The sequence below is a fragment of the Leucopleurus acutus genome, assembly GCF_964270905.1.
Source record: "Leucopleurus acutus genome assembly, chromosome: 12".
NCBI classification, from domain to species: Eukaryota; Metazoa; Chordata; class Mammalia; order Artiodactyla; family Delphinidae; genus Leucopleurus; species Leucopleurus acutus.
Genome location: NC_139154.1, coordinates 47,565,048 through 47,586,424, shown reverse-complemented (window position 1 = coordinate 47,586,424; position 21,377 = coordinate 47,565,048). Strand labels below are relative to the sequence as shown.

The 21,377-nt window shown below is 45.0% G+C and overlaps 1 protein-coding gene across 1 annotated transcript; it reads left to right on the top strand.

Annotated features, from left to right (window-relative positions):
• Positions 1 to 2,458: 2,458 nt before the first annotated feature.
• Positions 2,459 to 12,583, top strand: ADGRF3 (adhesion G protein-coupled receptor F3; the record flags this gene model as incomplete). The annotated part of the gene is given in 13 exon segments (XM_082851428.1): positions 2,459 to 2,480; positions 5,885 to 5,970; positions 6,981 to 7,041; positions 7,469 to 7,609; positions 8,057 to 8,155; positions 8,158 to 8,229; positions 8,698 to 8,916; positions 9,402 to 9,611; positions 10,125 to 10,289; positions 10,445 to 10,560; positions 10,565 to 10,645; positions 11,052 to 11,229; positions 12,576 to 12,583. Coding segments are annotated over 13 exon segments (1,458 nt in total).
• Positions 12,584 to 21,377: the final 8,794 nt, after the last annotated feature.

Below are 21,377 nucleotides of genomic sequence, written 5' to 3'. Positions count from 1 at the left end.
TTTCCAAAGGACTGCTTGATTCTTAGGCACGTACTTTCCACAAACACCTATTTTCACGTTATATGCATTTCCCCTCCTCCTCAGGAAAAGAAATATCCTTGAAGAACTGTCTTCCTTGTGGAATCAAATTCTATCTTATATTATTTTAAATTTATTTTTTTAGCCAGAAGGTCCTATTATTCTATATTTAAATTGACCTATCTTTTCCTCTCTATCTAGATTCCCTAGATTCAGAGTCAGAAGACCTGGCTTTAAGCTTCAGCTCTGCCATCAACGAGCTGTGTGACCTTTGGCAAGTCATTTCCCCCTTTGGCTCCTTTTCCTCTTCTGTAAAGTGAGAGTTGAAGTGGATGATATATAAATTCAGGTCCCTTCCCGTTCTAATAAACTATCATTTAATAGTTCTAATAATTTAGTGCCATGTCAGGTGGAAAGAGAACAAGAAATGAGGATTCAATTACTCAGCCATGAAAAGAAACTAAATTGAGCTATTTATAGTGAGGTGGATGGACCTAGAGTCTGTCATACAGAGTGAAGTAAGTCAGAAAGAGAAAAACATGTACCGTATGCAAACATATATATATATAATCTAAAAAAAAAAAAAAAGGTTCTGATGAACCTGGGGGCAGGACCGGAATAAAGACACATGTAGAGAATGAACTTGAGGACACGGGGAGGGGAAAAGGTAAGCTGGAACAAAGTGAGAGAGTAGCATTTACATATATACACTACCAAATGTAAAATAGATAGCTAGTGGGAAGCAGCTGCGTCACACAGCAGATCAGCCAGATCAGCTTGGTGCTTTGTGACCACCTAGAGGGCTGGGATAGGGAGGGTGGGAGGGAGACTCAAGAGGGAGGGGATATGGGGATATATGTATATATATAGCTGATTCACTTTGTCATACAGCAGAAACTAACACAACATTGTAAAGCAATTATACTCCAATAAAGATTTTTAAAAGGGCTTCCCTGAGATCTAAATAGACATTTCTCCAAAGAAGACATACAGATGGCCAAGAAGCACATGAAAAGCTGCTCAACATCACTAATTATTAGAGAAATGCAAATCAAAACTACAATGAGGTATCACCTCACACCAGTTAGAATGGGCATCATCAGCAAATCTACAAACAACAAATGCTGGAGAGGGTATGGAGAAAAGGGAACCCTCTTGCACTGTTGGTGGGAATGGAAATTGATGCAGCCACTATGGAGAACAGTATGGAGGTTCCCTAAAAAACTAAAAATAGAATTACCATATGACCCAGCATCCCACTACTGGGCATACACCCAGAGAAAACCATAATTCAAAAAGACACATGCACCCCAATGTTCATTGCAGCACTATTTACAATAGCCAGGTCATGGAAGCAACCTAAATGCCCATCGACAGACAACTGGATAAAGAAGATGTGATACATATATACAATGGAATATTACTCAGCCATGAAAAGGAATGAAATCGGGTCATTTGTAGAGATGTGGATGGATCTAGAGACTGTAATACAGAGTGAAGTAAGTCAGAAAGAGAAAAACAAATATCGTATATTAACACATATATGTGGAACCTAGAAAAATGGTACAGATGAACCAGTTTTCAGAGCAGAAATAGAGACACAGATGTAGAGAACAAACGTATGAACACCAAGGGGGGAAAGTGGCAGGGGTGGTGGTGGTGGTGTGATGAATTGGGAGATTGGGATTGACATGTATACACTAATATGTATAAAATGGATAACTAATAAGAACCTCCTGTATAAAATAAATAAAATAAAGTTCCAAAAACATTTTCAAAAATTCAAAAAAAAAGGAAAAGGGCTTCCCTGGTGGCGCAGTGGTTAAGAATCCACCTGCCAATGCAGGGGACACGGGTTCGAGCCCTGGTCCAGGAAGATCCCACATGCTGCAGAGCAACTAAGCCCGTGCGCCACACCTACTGAGCCTGCATGCCACAACTACTGAAGCCCACATGCCTAGAAGCCGTGCTCTGCCACAAGAGAAGCCACCACAATGAGAAGCCCGCGCACTGCAACGAAGAGTAGCCCCTGCTCGCTGCAACTAGAGAAAGCCTGCACGCAGCAACGAAGACCCAACGCAGCCATAAATAAATAAATAAAATAAAATAAATTTATATTAAAAAAAAGATTTAAAAAAAAGAAATAAGGATCATATGGGATAAAAGTCTAAGCTACCTTTATTCTTTAGTAACCTATTAGTTTACATAGTAAAGGAAGTTTTAAGATAACCTGTTTGGATACAGTTAAGAGAAGCCTAGACCTTTGTTACCAAAGACTCTACTGACATGGCCTGGAGGGCTCAAAACACAGAGAAATGGAAAGGGACATTCCTTTGCCCAGGGTACAAACTGGGACCTCAGAAAAGCTGCCAACAGGGATAAAAACTTACTGGTTTCAAATTATCATTCTGTATATAGAGGGATAAAGGCCAATAGCGTTATGGTTGACCTTGGATTTGGGAGTAAGCAGGTGGCAGCAATAAGTATCTGTTTGTCTGAATCCCACACTAGGTCTAAGCCTGTGGGTGCTTCCAGACAACCAGTGACACCTGGGCAAAACTGAAGGCCTCTGTACCTGGCTGGTCCTTAAGAAAGAAGTTGAGACTGTAAGATTTGATTTTTTTATTAAGGTATTTTACCATTAGAGAATACAAAACTTAAAAACACAGAAAAATAGAAAAAACATACCAAATCCTACCATTTAGTGACAACTACTGTTAATGTCTTGGCGTATTTCATCTATTGATTGATTCATTGAATATAAATATTACTTAAGGCCTGTGGTGAATGGTGCTAGGCCCTGGGGAGCACTGAGGTCAACACAACAGACACTTTGTTGATCTGCAGCATCTCCTTCCAATCTCTTCCTGGGCATTTTTTTGTACATGCAGAAACGATTCAAACTTCTCTAAAGTTACAGGAACGGTCTACAAATATTGTATAAGAAAACTCACTTCCTTGGTTCTGTTCGTTGTTTTATATACCTTGGACACCTCAACTTTCATTGAATCAGGAAGATGTTATCTCTCTTGTTCTTCTCACTTGTCATGAACTCAAAGGGGTTAAGATGAATAGGGTATCAATTAAGAAAATTATGTTTTGGGAGTAGAATCCTTAGGGGTTTCTCCAGCTCCAGCTCCATCAACTTTCTAATGTTCTCTGAGTCACTTTTTCCTTCGGTGTTTCTGCTTCTAGGTGGAGCATCTTCTCTCCAAGCAGTCTGTCCTTGCATCTCCTAACTGGAGGCTACCACTGCTCAGTCTCTGCCCAGCACAGAAGCAGCTCACCTCCAGGGGTCTCAATCCCACCTCTTTCTTCTGTCATTCCTGGTCCTCAAGAGGCCCTGTTGAGCACTGCCCAGGTCCACTTGGCTCTCTGACTGACCCCCTTTGGCGACAGTAGCAGATGCTGTTGGTATCCATCTGAAAACACCTGCAGCTGCAGTAGACAGTTTCCAACTTGCTGATAGCGCCCCACCCCAAGCACCTGTGTCTTTTCTCTGTGGTTCTCAAAACAGATTCTTCACCATTTTCGTTTTCGGAAATCAATTATTTACAAAGTCTTTGCTCCCATGCATGTATGTGCTCTATATGTTTGCTATTCTTTCAGCAGTGATCTTAGCCAGGGGTGGTGGTGAAAGTGGAAATGTATTGAGGCTAGATTTCTACCCTAGGTGCTGTGTGTGTGTGTGTGTGTGTGTGTGTGTGTGTAAATCAGCTCTTTTTTTACCCCCCTTTTTTTTTTTTTTTTTTAATTTGGCCTCACTGCGTGACATGTGGGATCTTAGTTCCCCAACCAGGGATTGAACCTAGGCCCCACAGTGAAAACACCAAGTTCTAATCACTGGACCACCAGAGAATTCCCATCTGTCTTTTTTTAATTAAAAAAAAAGCACACCTATGGTTAGAAAATATGTATATCAAACAGCACACAGACCCATTCAGACTCTTAGTCTCATCCCCAGAAGCAACGACTAGTGCCAGATTTCTGATGTATTCTTCCAGAAATATTCCAAGTATAAAAAGCACAAGTATCTAATATAGATTCTCTTTTTTTACATAAAGGAGAGTATAATATACACTTTAAATTTCACCATATATATTGGGGTTCACTCCAAATAGAGCTATTTTACTTTTTTCCCCATAAAAATGTTCTGTTGTTTGGAAATGCCATAATTTACTTAACCTATCCCTTTTGGACATTTGGGTTGTTTAACTCATTTGCTATCACAAACAACTCTGCTTTGAACATCCTTATATACATATTTTGTATAAATACACTTTTGTCAACACTGAAGATTATCAATATCTTGTCTTTTGATAATTGGTAGGTGACAAAGAATATTTTCTTATTTCAACTTGTATTCCTTATACCTTAAGTTGGATGTTTTTATATGTTTATCAAACTATTGATATTTCTTTTTCAGTAAACTGCCTATGTTGCAGCAAAAATAGAAATGAAGTTTTCCCTCCTCTGAGAACAAGGAAAATAAAAGGAACAGTGAACAGGCTAGAGAAGAAACATAACCTGGCCTGAAGGAGTTAATCACTCCTTGGTTTACTTTAACTGTCACTAATTTGTAGTAACTAGATTTGTACTTTACAAAGCTAACCTCACTCCCTGACACTATGTAATTTACATTCATCACCTATCACCCCTAACTGTGTGAGTTACATCCAGTGCCTCTCACTCCCTATTATGTCCTGGCACTTACATTCTATACGCCCCTCATAACAAATCACCCCCTATAATTTTCGCATTTCAGAAACAAAGTCACCGGCCGATAAACCAGAGGCAAACGGACACAATTACCAGACTGCTTGACCCCAATTACCAGGCGGCCTGACGCCAGCTATGACTGTTTTGAAATAATGCAAAGGAAAGGAAGAATGCAAGACCTTTGATCCTTATCATATACTCCGGACTACGAGCCCCACATATAAAATCTTCCCTGTTTCCCAAGGAGCGGAGGCACAGTTGTTGAGGCGCTAGCCTGCTGTGTCTTCCCTTCTCCCTGCCAGAAAAATGAAGCCATCTCTCTCCTCCTCCAATATCTGTCGCCATATTTCTGTTCGGCCTTGGTGCACAGGGAAGCCGATACTTCGGCAACACGTTTTCCTGTTTTTGCCCATTTTCTTGATGATGTGTAAGATAAAAAATTCCTGTGTTAAGATTAGCCCTTTATTCAATCACCGTCCTACAAACATGTTGTCTTTTGCCTTTTTAACCCAACATTCTTTTCACCCCCAAAGTTTTAAAAAGTTTTACAAATTTAAAACTTTGTATACAGTCTAATTTATTTCCTTTCTGGCTTCTGGGTTTTGTGTTGTGTTTAGAAAAGCCTTCCTCACTTCAAAATTATTTTGATAATTTATCCCGGTATTTTTCCAGATTCTTTGTTACATTTAAGACTCCAGTCTATCTTGAAATTATTTTAGGATAGCAAGCAGCTCTAATATATGCCTTTTCTAACCTTGGCTCTTTGGTCAATGACCCAGCTTCCCGGGAGTTCAGAACAATCCAGATTTCCCAGATCCTTGGGGATGTGACTGTACCTGGCTTGATACATGGTTGGTTGTGACCTAGGGCCCCCAAGTCCTCTCCTGCTCACTGAGTGCTTGGCCCAGACCCCAGCAGGGAACCTGGGCAGGCCTCTCTCACCGGGGCATGTGGGCTCCAGGTGGTCCCACAGTGACCTGGATGCCCATTGGACTGTAGCATGGGCTGTAGCACTTCCTCTGTAAATTCCTCTGGCTCCCTTCCACTCTTCCCTCCCATCCCATCTGTGCAGGGCCCTGCCAGCTCTTCTCTGAGGAAATTTGCATCATGCAGCAGCGGGAGGCCTCTTGAAGACTGCTTCACTGAGCCACGGTCTGCTCGGCTGCCCCTGTGCTACTCCTGGCCATGACTCTCCCTCTGGTGGGATCACCACTTGTCCGAGAGTCCCAGCCTGTGAGTAAGACTGGGGTGAGGGAAGACCCAGGGAAGATCTGCAGAGGTAACGACAGGGGCCTCTGGGTGTGAGAGTCAGCAAGATGTGGGATGAAAGGATGGATGGAGGCGAGAGGGCTGGAGGGAGAGGAAGTAATGTATTTTTAAAAGAGGCTGGTTTGTTATAAGATCTCCGAGAGTTCAGCCTTATTTTTCAGGGTGTGGGGATAGCTTCTGTTTCTTTATTTGAATTCCCGTGACCACCAGCGATGCCTGCTGCACTTTGGATGAAGGCTCTTCCAGTCAGGCTTGCAATTTAAAAACGAAAATAAAAACTTTCCAAACTTGGGAACCATTGGCGTAGAGGACAGGAGAGAATCTGAGGAAAGGCAGCAGAGTTAGTTTAGCACTTTATGATTTGTGTTTTCTCCCAGGTGGAGATCTCTATCATCTCTATCTCCAGCCACATCCTTATCTAGATCAATATCTGTTTTTAGGCTGATCTCCTCACCCACACACAGTTTTGAGAGAGGGAGGAGTTGGTGAGGAAATAATTTACAGGCACCAGAGACTAAGGTATTGCCTGCCACTCACCCTCATGGCAATGCCTATGGAGGGAATAAAGCCCCCAGGCCTCTGGGCCGCAGGCAGCTCTGCCCAGCGCCCCCAGCCCCCTCTGGAGCTCCAGACCCAGCCATTTCAATTAGCCTGGAGGCAGGGGGACGGGTACATTCAGGAAGGAATTAAGCAAAGCACGTTGACTCTCCAGGGTGTGCCTGGTTCCTGGGTTCAGGTGGGCTTTGCCGGCCTGGGCGGGATCCCTGGTGCTGCATCCCTGCACCTCCTACCAGAAGCCTGCTTTCCCCCCCTGAGGTGCCCGCTTGATTCCAGGCAAAAAGAGGAGATTCAAAGAGACCAAGTCCTTCCAGATTAGCCAGGCGGGCACCGGAGCGGCTTGGGGAAGAAGGTGTCCCCGGGAGAAATGCGGAGTCAGCTCTCCTCAGAGATCTCTCCCCTGTGCTCTGTTCCAGGGACAGGGTCAGCCTGGAGGGGAATCAGGGCAGCAATTGGACCAAGAACGTGGAGCAGGTGGTGAGTGGACAGACAGGAGGAGGAGGGGGGAGGGGGACGGGGAGCCTGGAACGAGGCAAGGAAAGAAAGAAAGGTCTGGAAGAGGGCACAGCCAGGGGGCTTAAGTGGGGTTAAGAGAGAGACTGGGTCTGGCGCTGGTCACACAGGTCTGAACGCAGTTCTCTAGCTGTGAGGCCTTGAGAAAATCCTTCCTTTTAGAGAGTCTTGCCCACGTAAGGGGGTCGTTGGGAGGGTGATATGAGACAGCGCGTGTGAAGGCACCGTAGCTGGATGAGCAGTGACCACCTTCCTGGGTCCTGTCTGCACCTGGACAGGCTATGGGAGGTGCGATGTGCTCTGCTTCCTGGCGGGGACAGCGAGGTATGGGGCCCAAAGGCCACAGGCCCGTAGCTGCCGCTCCTCTCCAGCTGCCCCCTCTCTCCTACAGAATCGGTCCTGGTCTCCGTCTATGTACAGCTGTACTTTTCAAGTGAGCGCCGGCCGGCGGCACTCTCCGGGCCCCTGACTCTCCCCACCGCCTCGGCTTCCTCTGCCCCAGTAACTCTCACTGGCCTCAGCCTCACAGCCCGTGGGGTGGCGGGAATTCTACTGACCCCTGCTTCTCAGTGGCTCTTAGCTGCTTGCATGGGAAGGGGCTTCAGAGTGCAAGGAGCCCAGCCCTCCCGCAGCCCCCTCGTCTGAGATACTGTGAGCCCCTCCCTATTTCTTGGAGGGTGTGTGTGGCCCAGCTCCTTCCTCACCTCCCATCAGACAGACCTCCCCCTCCTGCCCCACGTCCCATCTTCTAAACTTCGGCAGAGGCCTAAGGGGCAGATGACCACGGGCCCGGGCCTCGCCACTGCCACCTCTGATGCCTTTGCCCCACACGCGCTGCTGCTTTGAACTCAGGCTGAGAAGGCGTTGCCTGTGACCTTGGGATTGCTCCCGATACCCAGCCTCAGAGCCTCACAGGCATCAGGCGCTGGGCTTTCCCAGACAGCCTGCTCACTTCTTATCCCCCTTCCCTCTGTCACAGAGTGCGATGTCACCCACAGGGGGTGTAGCTACTGTGCTTGCCTCTCCGGGTACCAGTGGAACACCAGCGTCTGCTCCCATCACCGGCCCTGCCAAACCCCGTCAAGCGCCGGCCTTGTGGCTGCCTTGTCTTCGGCCCTGCTGAAGCCGGGTACTGCCAGCTGCTGCCACCTGGTGAGGAGGGTTGGGAACGTGAAAACCAATGGCCCTGAGTGAAAGGAACCCTCTCTGTGTTTTTTTTTCTCTCTGACCCCCGTATCTCTGCCAGCTAGTGGCTCCTCTGGGTGAGAGAATATGCCAGGCATCATAGCAGATCACAGGCCCTGCGCCTGGGACAGGAAGAGGGAGACTCCAATGAACAACAGGGCTCCGAGACAGGTGGACAAAGAGAGGAAGTTCCCTCCCTGGCGGAGGGGGAGTCCTAGGACAAAAAGCTTCCCGTTTGGTTCCCACTGACAGTTAGGGTCTTCCAGGCTGGATTGCGGCAGCCACACTCCTCCAGGGACAAAAGAGAACAGAAAATGTTAGGTGGGGAGGGAGGGAGGAGGGATGGGCTTCAGAGGATGGGGAAGGAGGGAGAGCTTAGCTGCCTCAAGGGCCGCAAGTTCCTGCTCCGGGGGTCCTGTCTTTTGCCTCCCGCAGTCCCCGCGGCCCTGAGCCTCAACTCCTGGCTGCAGACGCCTGGCGACACCCTGAACCTGACCCTCCTCACAAGCCCGGAGACCACCAACCTGAACTGGTTCCTGTGGCCCACAGGGAGCCCCAGCCCCATCCTCCTGCGGGCAGGGTCACGTGTGTCCTTGACCTCCAGCCGGAACCGGGCTGTCCTCAGCATTGTCAACATCTCCCATAAATGGGCAGGTAGGCCACCTGTCCTTCCCTCCTCTCTCCTCCCCTTCTTTTTTTCCTCCTCCCTCTCCTTCTTGTCTTTTCTTCTCTTCTTTTCCCTTATCTCCATTTATTCACTCTGGGGAAACTAAGGCTAAGAGGCCCATTGATGTGAAGAATTATGATGAGAGAATGCTGAAAGCGTGGTCTCAATTTCAACTGAGAACAGATGCAGGTTTTTCTTCACGATGTTGAAATGGCAGCAGGTGGTGCAGGAAGGGCATCTACTGGGGGCAGAGAGGTTCACCTTAGGATGCATGGCTACAGGCTAATAACAAAGGGTCAGAATCTCGTCTTCCTCCTAGAAATCCTTTGGGGGACAGGGATCTTTCCTGCTGGGGTAAAGCTGAGGCTGGATGGAGAGGGCAGACCTAGGGTGTGGCTGGGGAAGCAGCAGAGACCCTGTGGCGCAGGTGGGGGCCAAGTGGCCGGGAGGTGCAGCAGGTGTGTGTCTGCAGGTGAGTACATATGCTGCTTTGAGGCCCGGGGATTCAGGTGGGAGCTGCACCAGATGGTGAGGGTGCCCCTGCAGGTGACAGATGTGGCTGGGCTCCCAGACCAGCTCTCCATCTCCTGTGCCACCTCCCCTGGCTTCCAGCTGAGCTGCTGCATCCCCAGTGCCCACCTGGGCTACACGGCTTCCTGGAGCCCCAGAGACGGCAACGAAGGTATGGAAAGGGGCTGGTTGGCAGGGCTCAGGGGAGAGGGGGCAGCTAGTTGCCCCCAGGCAGCTGGCTCTCCAGCTCCCTGGAAGCAGAGGTTGCAGTTCAACCTGGGCGTTCAGGGTCCAAGTCCAAATCTGTTTTTACCCCAATTCTGTTCATACAACAATAAGCACACGTGTGTAGACAGCTTTTGCATAATGCTTTCATTCACACGATCTCCGTGAACTCGCACGATATTATTCTGTGAGGTTCATTTGATGATGGTCCCATTTTACAAACGAGTTCACTGTGGCTTCAGGGCCTGGAACTAGTAAGAGACGCCCAGGGAGGGTCCCCTTCCCCCCGAATCCAAGCTCTTCCTTCAGTAGTTTGATGCCCACATACAATTCAGCTCATCTTCGCCACTTCATCCACTTCTGAAATTGCTAGAAAGATTGCCGAGGCACCGCTCAGACCCCTGGGGTCTCGGTATGTCCCGGGCCCAGTGACCGTTCCCTTCTCTTGTCTCCCCCTCAGCCTCCTTATTCAACACGCCGGACTCCCAGTGCTTCGTGCTGGCTGTTCAGCGCTGCCCTGCAGCCGACACTACATACACTTGTGACCTGCAGAGCCCGGGACTGAGCCCTCTCAGGGTTGCCGTCTCTGTCACCGTCATCCAGGTACTTGGGGCTTGGGGTCCAGGTGGCTGACCTCTCACCTGCTCATCCTGGGAGCTGCTTCCTGATGTCTCCCTGTGCTGGGCAACAGGGCCAGATCCCACACACCGCATGGGTTTCTGCCCAAGGAAAGGCTCGGGCTAGACTGGGTTGCTGAGCCTTCCCTGGTATCATTTTCAGACGGAGACAACACCCGCCCTGAGGACTCTTCAACTATTGCCTGGAACGTCACCAAGGCTGGCCATGTGGCACAGGCCCCGTGTCCCGGGAAGAGGAGGGGCATGGTGAAGAGGCCTTGTATACAGGCCTGAGGCGGGCTGGGGGCCCAACCACAGCAGCTGCACGGACACGGGGCTCCTGGCCTTGCTTCTTAGAGCCCGGGTAAAGCTTCTGACCCTGCTGCCCACGTGCCCCCTCCTCCACGACCTATCCCTTCCTCACTCAGGACCCAACTTTAGAGTCCTTTCCCCCAGAGACCCAGCCCGAAGGGTATTCAGGTTCTCTGAACTGGAGCCCTGGCAGAGCCAGGAAGCAGGTGTGGGCCCCTCAGAGCGGCCAGAGCGCTCATGGCAGGGAGGGTGCAGGTCCCAAGCCTTAATCCCAACAAGGGTCTGCCCCACAAAACTTGGTGTCAGTTTCTTCCACGTGGCTCGCTCCCCTCTCTGCTTCCGGCTCCCCTGGGACAGGGCATGGATCTGGGGAGAAAGGAGCTGGACTGGGGAGGAGGTGGCCGCTCCTTCTTGAGGGCTCGCCCACGCCCACCCCCCTGCTGTCTTATCTGCCTCAGCTGCTGAGGGCAGGCCAGGGCTGGCCTGTGGACGAGGTACCACAGACCTTGGCGCAGCTGCTGGAGCAGGCAGTGGTGGTGACCTCACCCACCCACTCATTGGCACTGGTGGCCACCATGACAATCCCAGCCAAGGTGGTAGCACGTGCCAGAATACAGCTCAACGGCAGCCCTGGAGGTGAGATCCTTGAGCCACATCGGGGCCAGCTGGGTAGTGTGGGCTGGCAACTCTTCACCTCCGGGCATTTCTGTCCCTCTGACATCACCATGGGCTGTCAGATGGCAGACTCTTCTAGAGTCCAAGTGTCTGCTCCTCTGGTCCATTTCTCCTCTTGGATACCAGTCTCCAAGGCCACGGAGTGTGGAGGAGGCCTGATGCTGGGAACACATGGGAGGTCAAGGAAGGCGGGGAGGGGTGTGGAGACAGGAGTTCAGAGGCCTTCACGCACATGCAGATATGCGGATATGACGTGAATCCCCCCGTGCCCACACACAAGGTACCTATGTGGAGACACTCAAACGTATTTGGCTTTGCTGGACTCACCTAAACCAGCTCTCAGTATAGCATCAGTTGCTGACCCAGAAGCTGCAACCAAAAGAATAATCGGGGACAATGACACTGCACTGCACACCCTTCATGTCTGGGAACATGCATCACACGGGGGTGCAGACATGCAGGTGGCCCTCTACTTCAGGGCACCATTCCTAGCTCTACGGACCTGTAGGGGTCCCCTTAGGACCTGGGTGGCCTCAAGGGATGGAAGGGGGAGAAGGGTCATCAGACGGAGGGGTGGGATGTGCGCCAAGGGCCACATACTTGAAGATGCCCCAGCGGTTAGCTGAACAGCCCTCCATTCTTCCTGTCCAGAAAGCCTTCCCCAGAGGAGATGGGCACAGCTAGAAGCCAAGAGAAGACTGGGGTTTTAGGGCAAGCTCTCCAACAACAGAGAAAGCACCCCAGGCAGAGGACACATTCAGGTTCTTGGGCTCCTGATTATAACCTGGACTCCTGGTGACTCTGGATTGTCCCTTGTTTCTCCCTGAAAATCTGCCTCCAGTTAGCATTTGAAGGGAAAAGGTAGGATCGGAACGCACGGAAGTCACCGTAGCTGGGAGCAAAGTTCCTAGGATTTTTGCTGCCCAGGCAGGAGGGCAGGTGAAAATGTAAAAATGGATACAACCTCGTCAAAGGAGAGCTGGCAATAATAATAATTGCCCTGCATTTGGGCCTTTCCACCCCTTCCTAGGTCACAAATGAAACCCTACATCCCAGAACACAGCAAAGGAGGAAGTTAAGATGCCAGGTGAGAAGGAAGCATTCTTGGGAGCAGCGTGACCAGCGTGGAGTGAGGCCGAGTGTACAAAGGGCTTTCCAGCAAAGCTCTAAAAAGAAAACTCCTCTTCATATACCTGTCCCAACCTAAAGGGTGGAAAAAAGACTTCTTCAAGTAGACCTTTCTAGAGGGGCTGAAGAAGGTGGAGGCCTCGGAAAGCAGATGGCGTAACTCCCACTGCTTTTCCCAGAAAGATGAAGGGAGTGTCACCACCACCAACCCTTGACTCAGTTCACTCTGAAAATTCCTTTTCACACTATCGAATTTTTAATTACCCTGAAAAACCATTGTTTTGAAGGAACTGCCATTGGTGGGTCCGGTGTCCAGAGGAGAGGGTAGCTTGCAGAGGCTTTAGGGCGAGCTCTTTCACAGGGAAGACAGAAGCTCTGAGTGACCCACAGGCAGAGCCGTGTTCCTTCAAGGGTGTCGAGGGTGTGTCCTTGAATCCAGGGATGGGTCCTGGCCAATCCTCTGAACCCTTTCCGCCGCCCAGAACTCAGCCCTTGGGAAAGATAGGCTTCTGTTTTCATTAGTCACGCGCATCTCTCTGGCAGCTTACCTGTTCCCCACCTGTGACTATCCAAGCAAGAAAAGTATGAAAAACTAACTAAAGCTACCTAATGAATAAGGCTGCCTTTGCTGTAAAAATAATCAACAGAAAAAAAAATAATAATCAACAGATATCAAAGTTCAAAATAATTACAAGTAAAACTGTCTCAACCAGTTTTTTTTTGTTTTTTTGTTTTTTTTGCGGTACGCGGGCCTCTCACTGTTGTGGCCTCTCCCGTTGCGGAGCACAGGCTCCGGACGCACAGGCTCAGCAGCCATGGCCCACGGGCCCAGCCGCCCCGCGGCATGTGGGATCTTCCCGGACCGGGGCACGAACCCGTGTCCCCTGCATAGGCAGGCGGACTCTCAACCACTGCGCCACCAGGGAAGCCCTCAACCAGTTTTTAACTAATCAACAGTTCATGTTACAGATATATTTGATAAAAATGATCTTATTTTAACTATTCAGTGATTTCTTGTCTGATTATTTCTTCTCTATAGATACAAAGAAAGGATAGCTTAATTGACAGGAACTCTGATCTTCTAAACATTGGAGGCCAAGGGGAGAATTTGGTTCATTTCTTTTCAAAATTTAGGAAAAGGTGAAGTTAATAGGTCCCTCTTTCTTTAATCTCTATAAAATACATTACTATAAAATGTAAGTTTCATAGACGTATGCATGTATACAAAAAGTCACTGATATGAGAACATTTGTAAGAATGCGGTATAAGTTTTAAAGTAGAGAGAAAGATAACACAGACTGCCAAGAATTAAGGAGAAAAGATGACAAACACTGACATTTAAAAAATGACAGGATCAAGCTAAGACTAGATATAGAGAAGAAATATTTCAGAAAAGCCTTCAGAGGACACCAAGGTATCAGCTGAATTATCTTACAGAATCCACAAGAGGATGCTGACAGGACTCTGAGAATTTTTAAAAGTAAATAAATGAAAAAAATCTGACGAATGTTTGTTAATTTAAAAATTCATGGATATTTTTATAAAGTGGAATGAGGATGTTTTCTTTCGAAATAAAAAAGTGATATACTAACCACATGCCATTGAAAATATTCTTCTTACATACACTATATCTCCACTTAAGGATTTGTGTGACTATTTTAATTGTGTATAAACCAGCTCAAGTACTTCTCTAAATGGATTCAATCATTCTTTCAAATAGAACATACCAACTCACCAGGACAACTGCCAACTCCCCAGGACCACTGCAATGTCTCTGTGCCTCATACTTGTTCCAGCCCTCACAGGAAACAGCAGCTACTGGAATCCCGTGGGGGCTTTGCCTTGCTAGTTTCCTGGCAACAGAGTCAGGTCTCAATGCCACTTTCACTTTTTAAAATATTTATTTATTTTTAAATTAATTCATTTTTTATACAGCAGGTTCTTATTAGTTACCTATTTCATACATATTAGTGTATATATACACTTTCACTTTATTAACAATTTACAGTCTTAATTGTTTTAATTATAAACATTTTTTTTGAAAAATTCAAGTAATATAGAATAGAAACAGCAGATTCCTTTCCTGAGTATGCTTCTGTAGATATATGTGTTCTCGTTTTCCTTCTCAAATGATTGCACATACTCAGTGCATGCTCTGCTGCTAAAAGCACACTCGAGAATGGATAAATGAAATGACATTAAGCCTTTGTTCACTTGGCTCTCACCATAAAAAAAAAAAGGAATGAAAAAGAATGCTCTGGAGGTAAATACAAGAAGGTGAGATATAGCAGCAATTCCATTTCTAAAAAGAAGGCTTAAAGAAATAAGTAAACAAGTGAACAGATAAATGTACAAAGGGTGTGCACTCTAGTGTGTTTACATCCTCAAAAAAGAGGCACTTGGTAAAACAAATTAGGATATATCCATACAAAGGAATGCTATGTGGTCATTAAAAATGATGACATATAGCTACACCCACTAATATGAAAAAATGCTACATAGCTAAGTAAAACAAAAGGGTTCCAGAACACCATTATACCAGGCAATTATGTTCTATATGTCCACATAAATATGTACACATTAAAAAGGAGAGATATCAAAATATAAACAGTGGGTATGTCTACTTGATTTTTCATTTTCTTCTTCTACTCTATATTGTTTGAATTTTTTACTATGAGCATCTGTTTTTATATTGGAAAAAAAATGGTTTTCAAAAGGTTTTCCTAGGGGCTTCCCAGGTGGCACAGTGGTTAAGAATCTGCCTGCCAACGCAGGGGACACAGGTTCGAGCCCTGGTCTGGGATGATTCCACATGCCACGGAGCAACTAAGCCCGTGCACCACAACTACTGAGCCTCCGAGCCACAACTACTGAGCCCGAGTGCCACAACTACTGAAGCCAGTGCGCCTAGAGCCTGTGCTCCACAACAAGAGAAACCACCACAGTGAGAAGCCCGTGCACCACAATGAAGAGAACCCCCCCTCGATGCAACTAGAGAAAGCCCGTGCACAGCAATGAAGACCCAACGCAGCCAAAAATAAAATAAATTTATTAAAAAAAATTTTTTTCCTAAACGTTTTGCATATTTAAAAATAGAATATTGACAAGCAAAGAAACACAAACAAAATACGCCCTGGAATTTAAGTTTGTACAGAAGGATAGACTATATTAGGGGTTCCTGGGGAAGCTGTGAACTCCCTATTTGGAGTTCTGCTTTGGGAATCAATTGATCACTGACGGTTCTTTAAGTGTGGAAGGGAAAAGGGCTCCAATTTGAGTATGACATTGAGTACAAACACTGCCAACATGTCTAAATGCTTCTTCTCTTTCACAATAATCTATTTATTTTCAGAATAATATGTCTACTCACTATTTTTGTCCTCCAATCCCCACATTCTCCCATTTCCTCTCCATCAATGATCCCTCTTCATTGAGGAAGCACAATAAACCAGTTCAGAGTCCCCCAAAACCACAGCGGATATAGGCAGAGGGACTCTGAGTCATCCATTAAAATCTGAGAAAGCCCGGGAGACCCTGCTACCGCCTTTTACTCCTCAAGAAAGACCGGAACTTCAGAAGCCTGGAGAAATAAGCAAAACTGAGAAAGGATGGGGGAGAAGACAGGCGGAGAAGCAAACAGCTCGGGGCAGGGAAGAGTGGTGGGGAGAGGGTGGGGAGAAGTTGGGGAGCTGACCTTCTGAAATTTGAATGAAAGAAGATGAGGGCAAATAAAGGCTCCACTCTCAATTGGTTATTTGGTGGAACAGAGGGTCTAATTAAAGTTTTACATGAAAAGAGAGACACTTTTAAGTTGGGATCCTTAAAAACATAACCAGTTCAAGATATTTAAGAACAAACATCAAGAAGGTGTCTATAATCACAACCAAGGATGATCTTTTGTAGCAGTCATGCTAATGAAAATAACGTGGCTCTCTCTATACATATAAAATGTTTTGAAATAGTACATAACTTTAACCTGTGTGCTCCTCTCCAATCCAATTCCACTGTCCCCTACCTAGAGGTAACTTCTGTTCTGAATGTTTTCCCTTACCTTAAAAAAATTTTTTTTTAATTGTGGTAAAATACACATAAAATGTTATCATTTTAATGATTTTTAAGTATACAGTTCAGTAGTGTTAAGTACATTCACATTGTAGTGCAACCAATCTTCAGAATTATTTTCATCTTCCAAAACAGAAATCCTATACCCATTAAACAACCCCTCATCCCCCCTCCCTCAAGCCCTGGCAACCACCATTCTACTGTCTTTATGAATTTGACTGTTTTAAATACCTGGGACAAGTAGAATCATACAGTATTTGTCTTTTTGTGACTGGCTTGTTTTAGCATAATATCCTCAAGCTTCATCCATGTTGTAGCATGTGACAGGACTGCCTTCCTTTTTAAGGCTACATAGTATTCTATTGCATGTATATACACATTTTGTTTATCCATTGGTCCATCAGCGAACACCTGAGTTGTTTCCAAGTTTTAGTTATTGTGAATAATGCTGTTATGAACATGGGTGTATAAATATTTCTGAGACCCTGCTTTCAATACTTTTGTATATATACTAGACCTGGAATTGCTGGATCATATGGAAATTCTATTGGGTTGGCCAAAACGTGCCTTTGGTTTTTAAGTAAAAATAGAAGACACATTTTTCCTTTTCACCAAGAACTTTATTGAACAATGTATTCACTCTTTTATTCCACTACCTTCTGCCATTTTTCAGGCAACTTCATAATTCCATCTCCCCAAAACTTTTTATCTTTTTGAGCAAAGAACTGTTCCAGGTGCCTTTTACAGTCTTCCAGGGAATTGAAATTTTTTCCATTAAGAGAATTTTGTAAAGACCGAAATAAATGGAAATCCGAAGGTGCAATGTCTAGTGAATACAGCGGATGAATCAGAGCTTCCCAGCCAAGCTGTAACAGTTTTCGCCTGGTCATCAAAGAAACATGCAGTCTTGCATTACCCTGACGGATGATTATGCATTTTCTGTTGACTAATTCTGGACGCTTTTTGTCAAGTGTTGTTTTCAGTTGGTCTAAATGGGAGAAGTACTTGTTGGAATTAATCGTTTGGTTTTCTGGAAGGAGCTCATAATAGAGGACTCTCTTTCAATCCCACCATAAAAACATCTCATTCTTTGGATGAAGACTGGCCTTTGGTGTGGTTGGTGGTGGTTCATTTCAGTTGCCCGACAATCTCTTCCGTTCCATATTTTTGTACAGTATCCACTTTTCATAACTCATCACAATTTGTTTTATTGATGAAAACAGAACCTTTTCATTACGTTTAAGTAGAAAATCCCATGCGGAAATATGGTCAAGAAGGTTTTTCTCGCTTAACCTATGTGACACCCAAACATCAAAGTGATTAACATAATCAAGCTTGTGCAAATGATTTTCAACGCTTGATTTGGATATTTTGAGTATGTCGGCTATCTCCCGCGTGGTATTATGTTGATTGTTCTCAATTAATTTCTCGATTTAATTAATGTCTCAATTTGATGGCTATCAACTTCAACTGGTCTACCGACCATGGAGCATCATCCAGCAAATCTCCAGCACGAAACTTCTCAAACCACTTTTGACATGTTTGATCAGTCACTGCACCTTCTCTGCACACTGCACAAATCTTTTTTTTTTTTTTTGCATTTCGGTTGTGTTTTTACCTTTCCTGAAATAAGCATAATATGCTGAAAATGTTGCTTTTTTCTTCTATCTTCAATACTAAAATGGCTACACAAAAATTTACCAATTTTGATTTTTTTTTAAATGCACGCTGATGTGACAGCTGTCACGTACAATCTAACAAAATTGTTTTGAATGAAGTTATAGACAACTAAGTGCTACTAGAGCCATCTTACAGAAAAAACCCAAACGAACCTTTTGGCCAACCCAATACCTTTAATTTTTTGAGGACCTGCTATACTATTTCCCATAGCATCTGCACAATTTTACATTCCCATCAACAGTACACAAAGGTTTCAATTTCTCCATATCCTCACCAACACTTGTCATTTTCAGGTTTTGTAATAGCAGCCATCCTATTGGGTGTGAAGTAGCAGCTCATTGTAGTTTTGATTTGCATTTCCTCAACAATCAGTGACGCTGAACATCTTTTCATGTGCTCATTGTACATCTTCTTTAGAGAAATATCTATTCAAATTATTAGCTCATTTGAATTTTTTAAACAGATTTATTATTTTATTTATTGTTTCTGGCTGCGTTGGGTCTTTGTTGCTGCGCGTGGGTGTTTCTCTGGTTGCAGCAAGTGGGGGCCACTCTTCGTTGTGGTTCACAGGCTTCTCATTGTGGCAGCTCCTCTCGCTGTGGAGCACGGGCGTGTGGGCCTCACCAGCTGTGGCACGCAGACTCAGTAGTTGTGGCTCGTGGGCCCTAGAGCACAGGCTCAGCAGTTGCAGCGCATGGGCCTGCTCTGCAGCATGTGGGATCCTCCCGGACCAGGGATCGAACCCATGTCCCCTGCACTGGCAGGCAGACTGTCAATCACTGCGCCACCAGGGAAGCCCTTTTGTTTAAAATTGGGTTTTCTAGCTCTTGAGTTGTATAGTTCTTTATATATTCTGGATATTAACCCCTTATCAGATATGATTTATATTTTCCCCCATTCCATAGGTTGCTTTTTCACTGTGTCCTTTGATGTACAGAAGTTTTTAATTTTTATGAACTCCAATTTTTTTCTCTTTCCTGTTCTTTTGGTGTCATATCCAAGAAATCATTGCCAAATCCAGTATCATGAAGCTTTCCCTGTTTCCTTCTAAGAGTTTTATAATTGTAGCTTTTATGTTTAGGTCTTTGATCTGTTTTGAGTTAATTTCTGTACATCGTGTAATGCAGGGGTCCAACTTCATTATTTTGCATGTGGATATACAATTTTCCCAACACCATTTGTTGAAAAGACTGTCTTGGCACTCTCCTAGAAAATAATTTCACTATATGTGAATTTATATATGGGTTCCTTATTAAACTATTAACTAAACCCCAGATTTCACCAGTTTTTTTTTTTTATTAGTGTCCTTATTCTGTTTTAGAATCCAACTCAGGATACTACATTACATTCAGTTCTCGTGTCTCTTTCGCCTCCTCTGGTCTGTGACAGTTTCTCAGTATTCTTTTATTTTTCATGACTTTGATAGTTTTGAGTACTGGTGAAGAATTTTGTAGAATGTCCCTCAATTTAGTTTTGTCTGACGTTTTCTCATCAATCGACTAGGTTATGAGTACTTGGAAAGAATACCACTAAGGTGAAGGGCCCTTTTGATGACCTCATACCAGGAGGTCTGTGATATCCACATGACAGCACCGCTAACAACCTTGGTCATTTGGTTAAACTAGTGTTTGCCAGGTTTCTCCACTGTTAAGGTTGCCTTATTTTCTATCTTCACACTCTATTTACTGGAATTGAGTCACTAAGTCCAGCCCACACTCAAGAGGGGAAGAGCAGGATCCACCTCCTGGAGCCTGGGGTCTACATGTATTATTTGGCATTCTTCTGTAAGATTTCTTTTTTCTTAACTGTTTTGGAAAATAATTTCACCTTGTTCATAGGCATCCTAGAAATGTACTTAGTTTTGCTTGTTTTTAAAACTTTGCTGTGGATGAACATTTGTTATTTACAATATTTTGCTATTAGAGAGAGATGCTGCTATCAACACTCTTGTACATGTCTCCTGGTACTCATGTACAAGTTTCTCCAGGAAATATACCCAAGAGTGGAAAAGCTGGATTATAAACCATGTGTCATATTCAAATGTACAAGATAATGCCAGACTGTTTTCCAAAGTGGTTGTATCAATCTACATTCTCACCAACAGTGTATAAAAAGTTCCTACTGTTCTACATCCTTACTCACGCTTGGTATTCTCAGTCCTGTTCATTTTTGTCAGTCTAGTAGGTATAAAATAATACCTCATCATGATCTTGGTTTGGTTTTTCTTGATTACTAATGAGCATCTTTTCATGTTTATTCTGCATTTGTACATTATTTTCTAAAAAAATACCTGTTAATATCTTTTGCCATATTTTACGATGTTATCTTTCTTCTTTTTTTTTTGGCCTCACCGCACGGCATGCGGGAGGGATCTTAGTTCCCCAACCAGGAACTGAACCCGAGCCCCCTGCAGTGGAAGCCCAGAATCTTAACCACTGAATCACCAGGGAAGTCCCTATCTTTCTTCTTTTTGATTGACAGGAATTCTGTATACACCCTGGATCCTTTGTAAAATATATCTATATCATATATATCTTGTAAGGTATCTATCATATGTATGATATGATAGAGATATAAAAGATATATTTTTGATAAGATATATATATGTACATATATACGATATATATATGCACATCCTTTGTAAGTTATATCTGTACCTTCACCCCATTTGTGGCTTGTCTTTCCACTCTATCATATAAAGAACAAAGGTTCTTATTTCAACATAGGCCAATTTATAGATCTTTTCGTTTATGATAACACTTTAAATGTCTTATTTAAGAAATTCTTCCCACCCCAACCTAAGGGTCATAGTGGTATTTTTTCTTTTTAATTTTAAAGTTTTTTTTTTTTTTTGCGGTACGCGGGCCTCTCACTGCTGCGGCCTCTCCCGTTGCGGAGCACAGGCCCCGGACGCACAGGCTCAGCGGCCATGGCCCACGGGCCCAGCCGCTCCGTGGCATGGGGAATCCTCCCAGACCGGGGCACGAAACCATGTCCCCTGCATCGGCAGGCGGACTCTCAACCACTGCGCCACCAGGGAAGCCCCTTAAAAAGTTTTTTATCTTTTATATTTAACTTACCTAGAGTTAATACTTGTGATATGTAAATATAATGGTTTGCAGTATTAAAAACTCACATTAGGTGGAATTCACCAATGAAGTCATGGGGAAATAAAGCTGGGACTCTCAAATAACCCTTTAAGAGGTTAGCACTTGCTCCCTTGCCCAATCTGTCCCTGA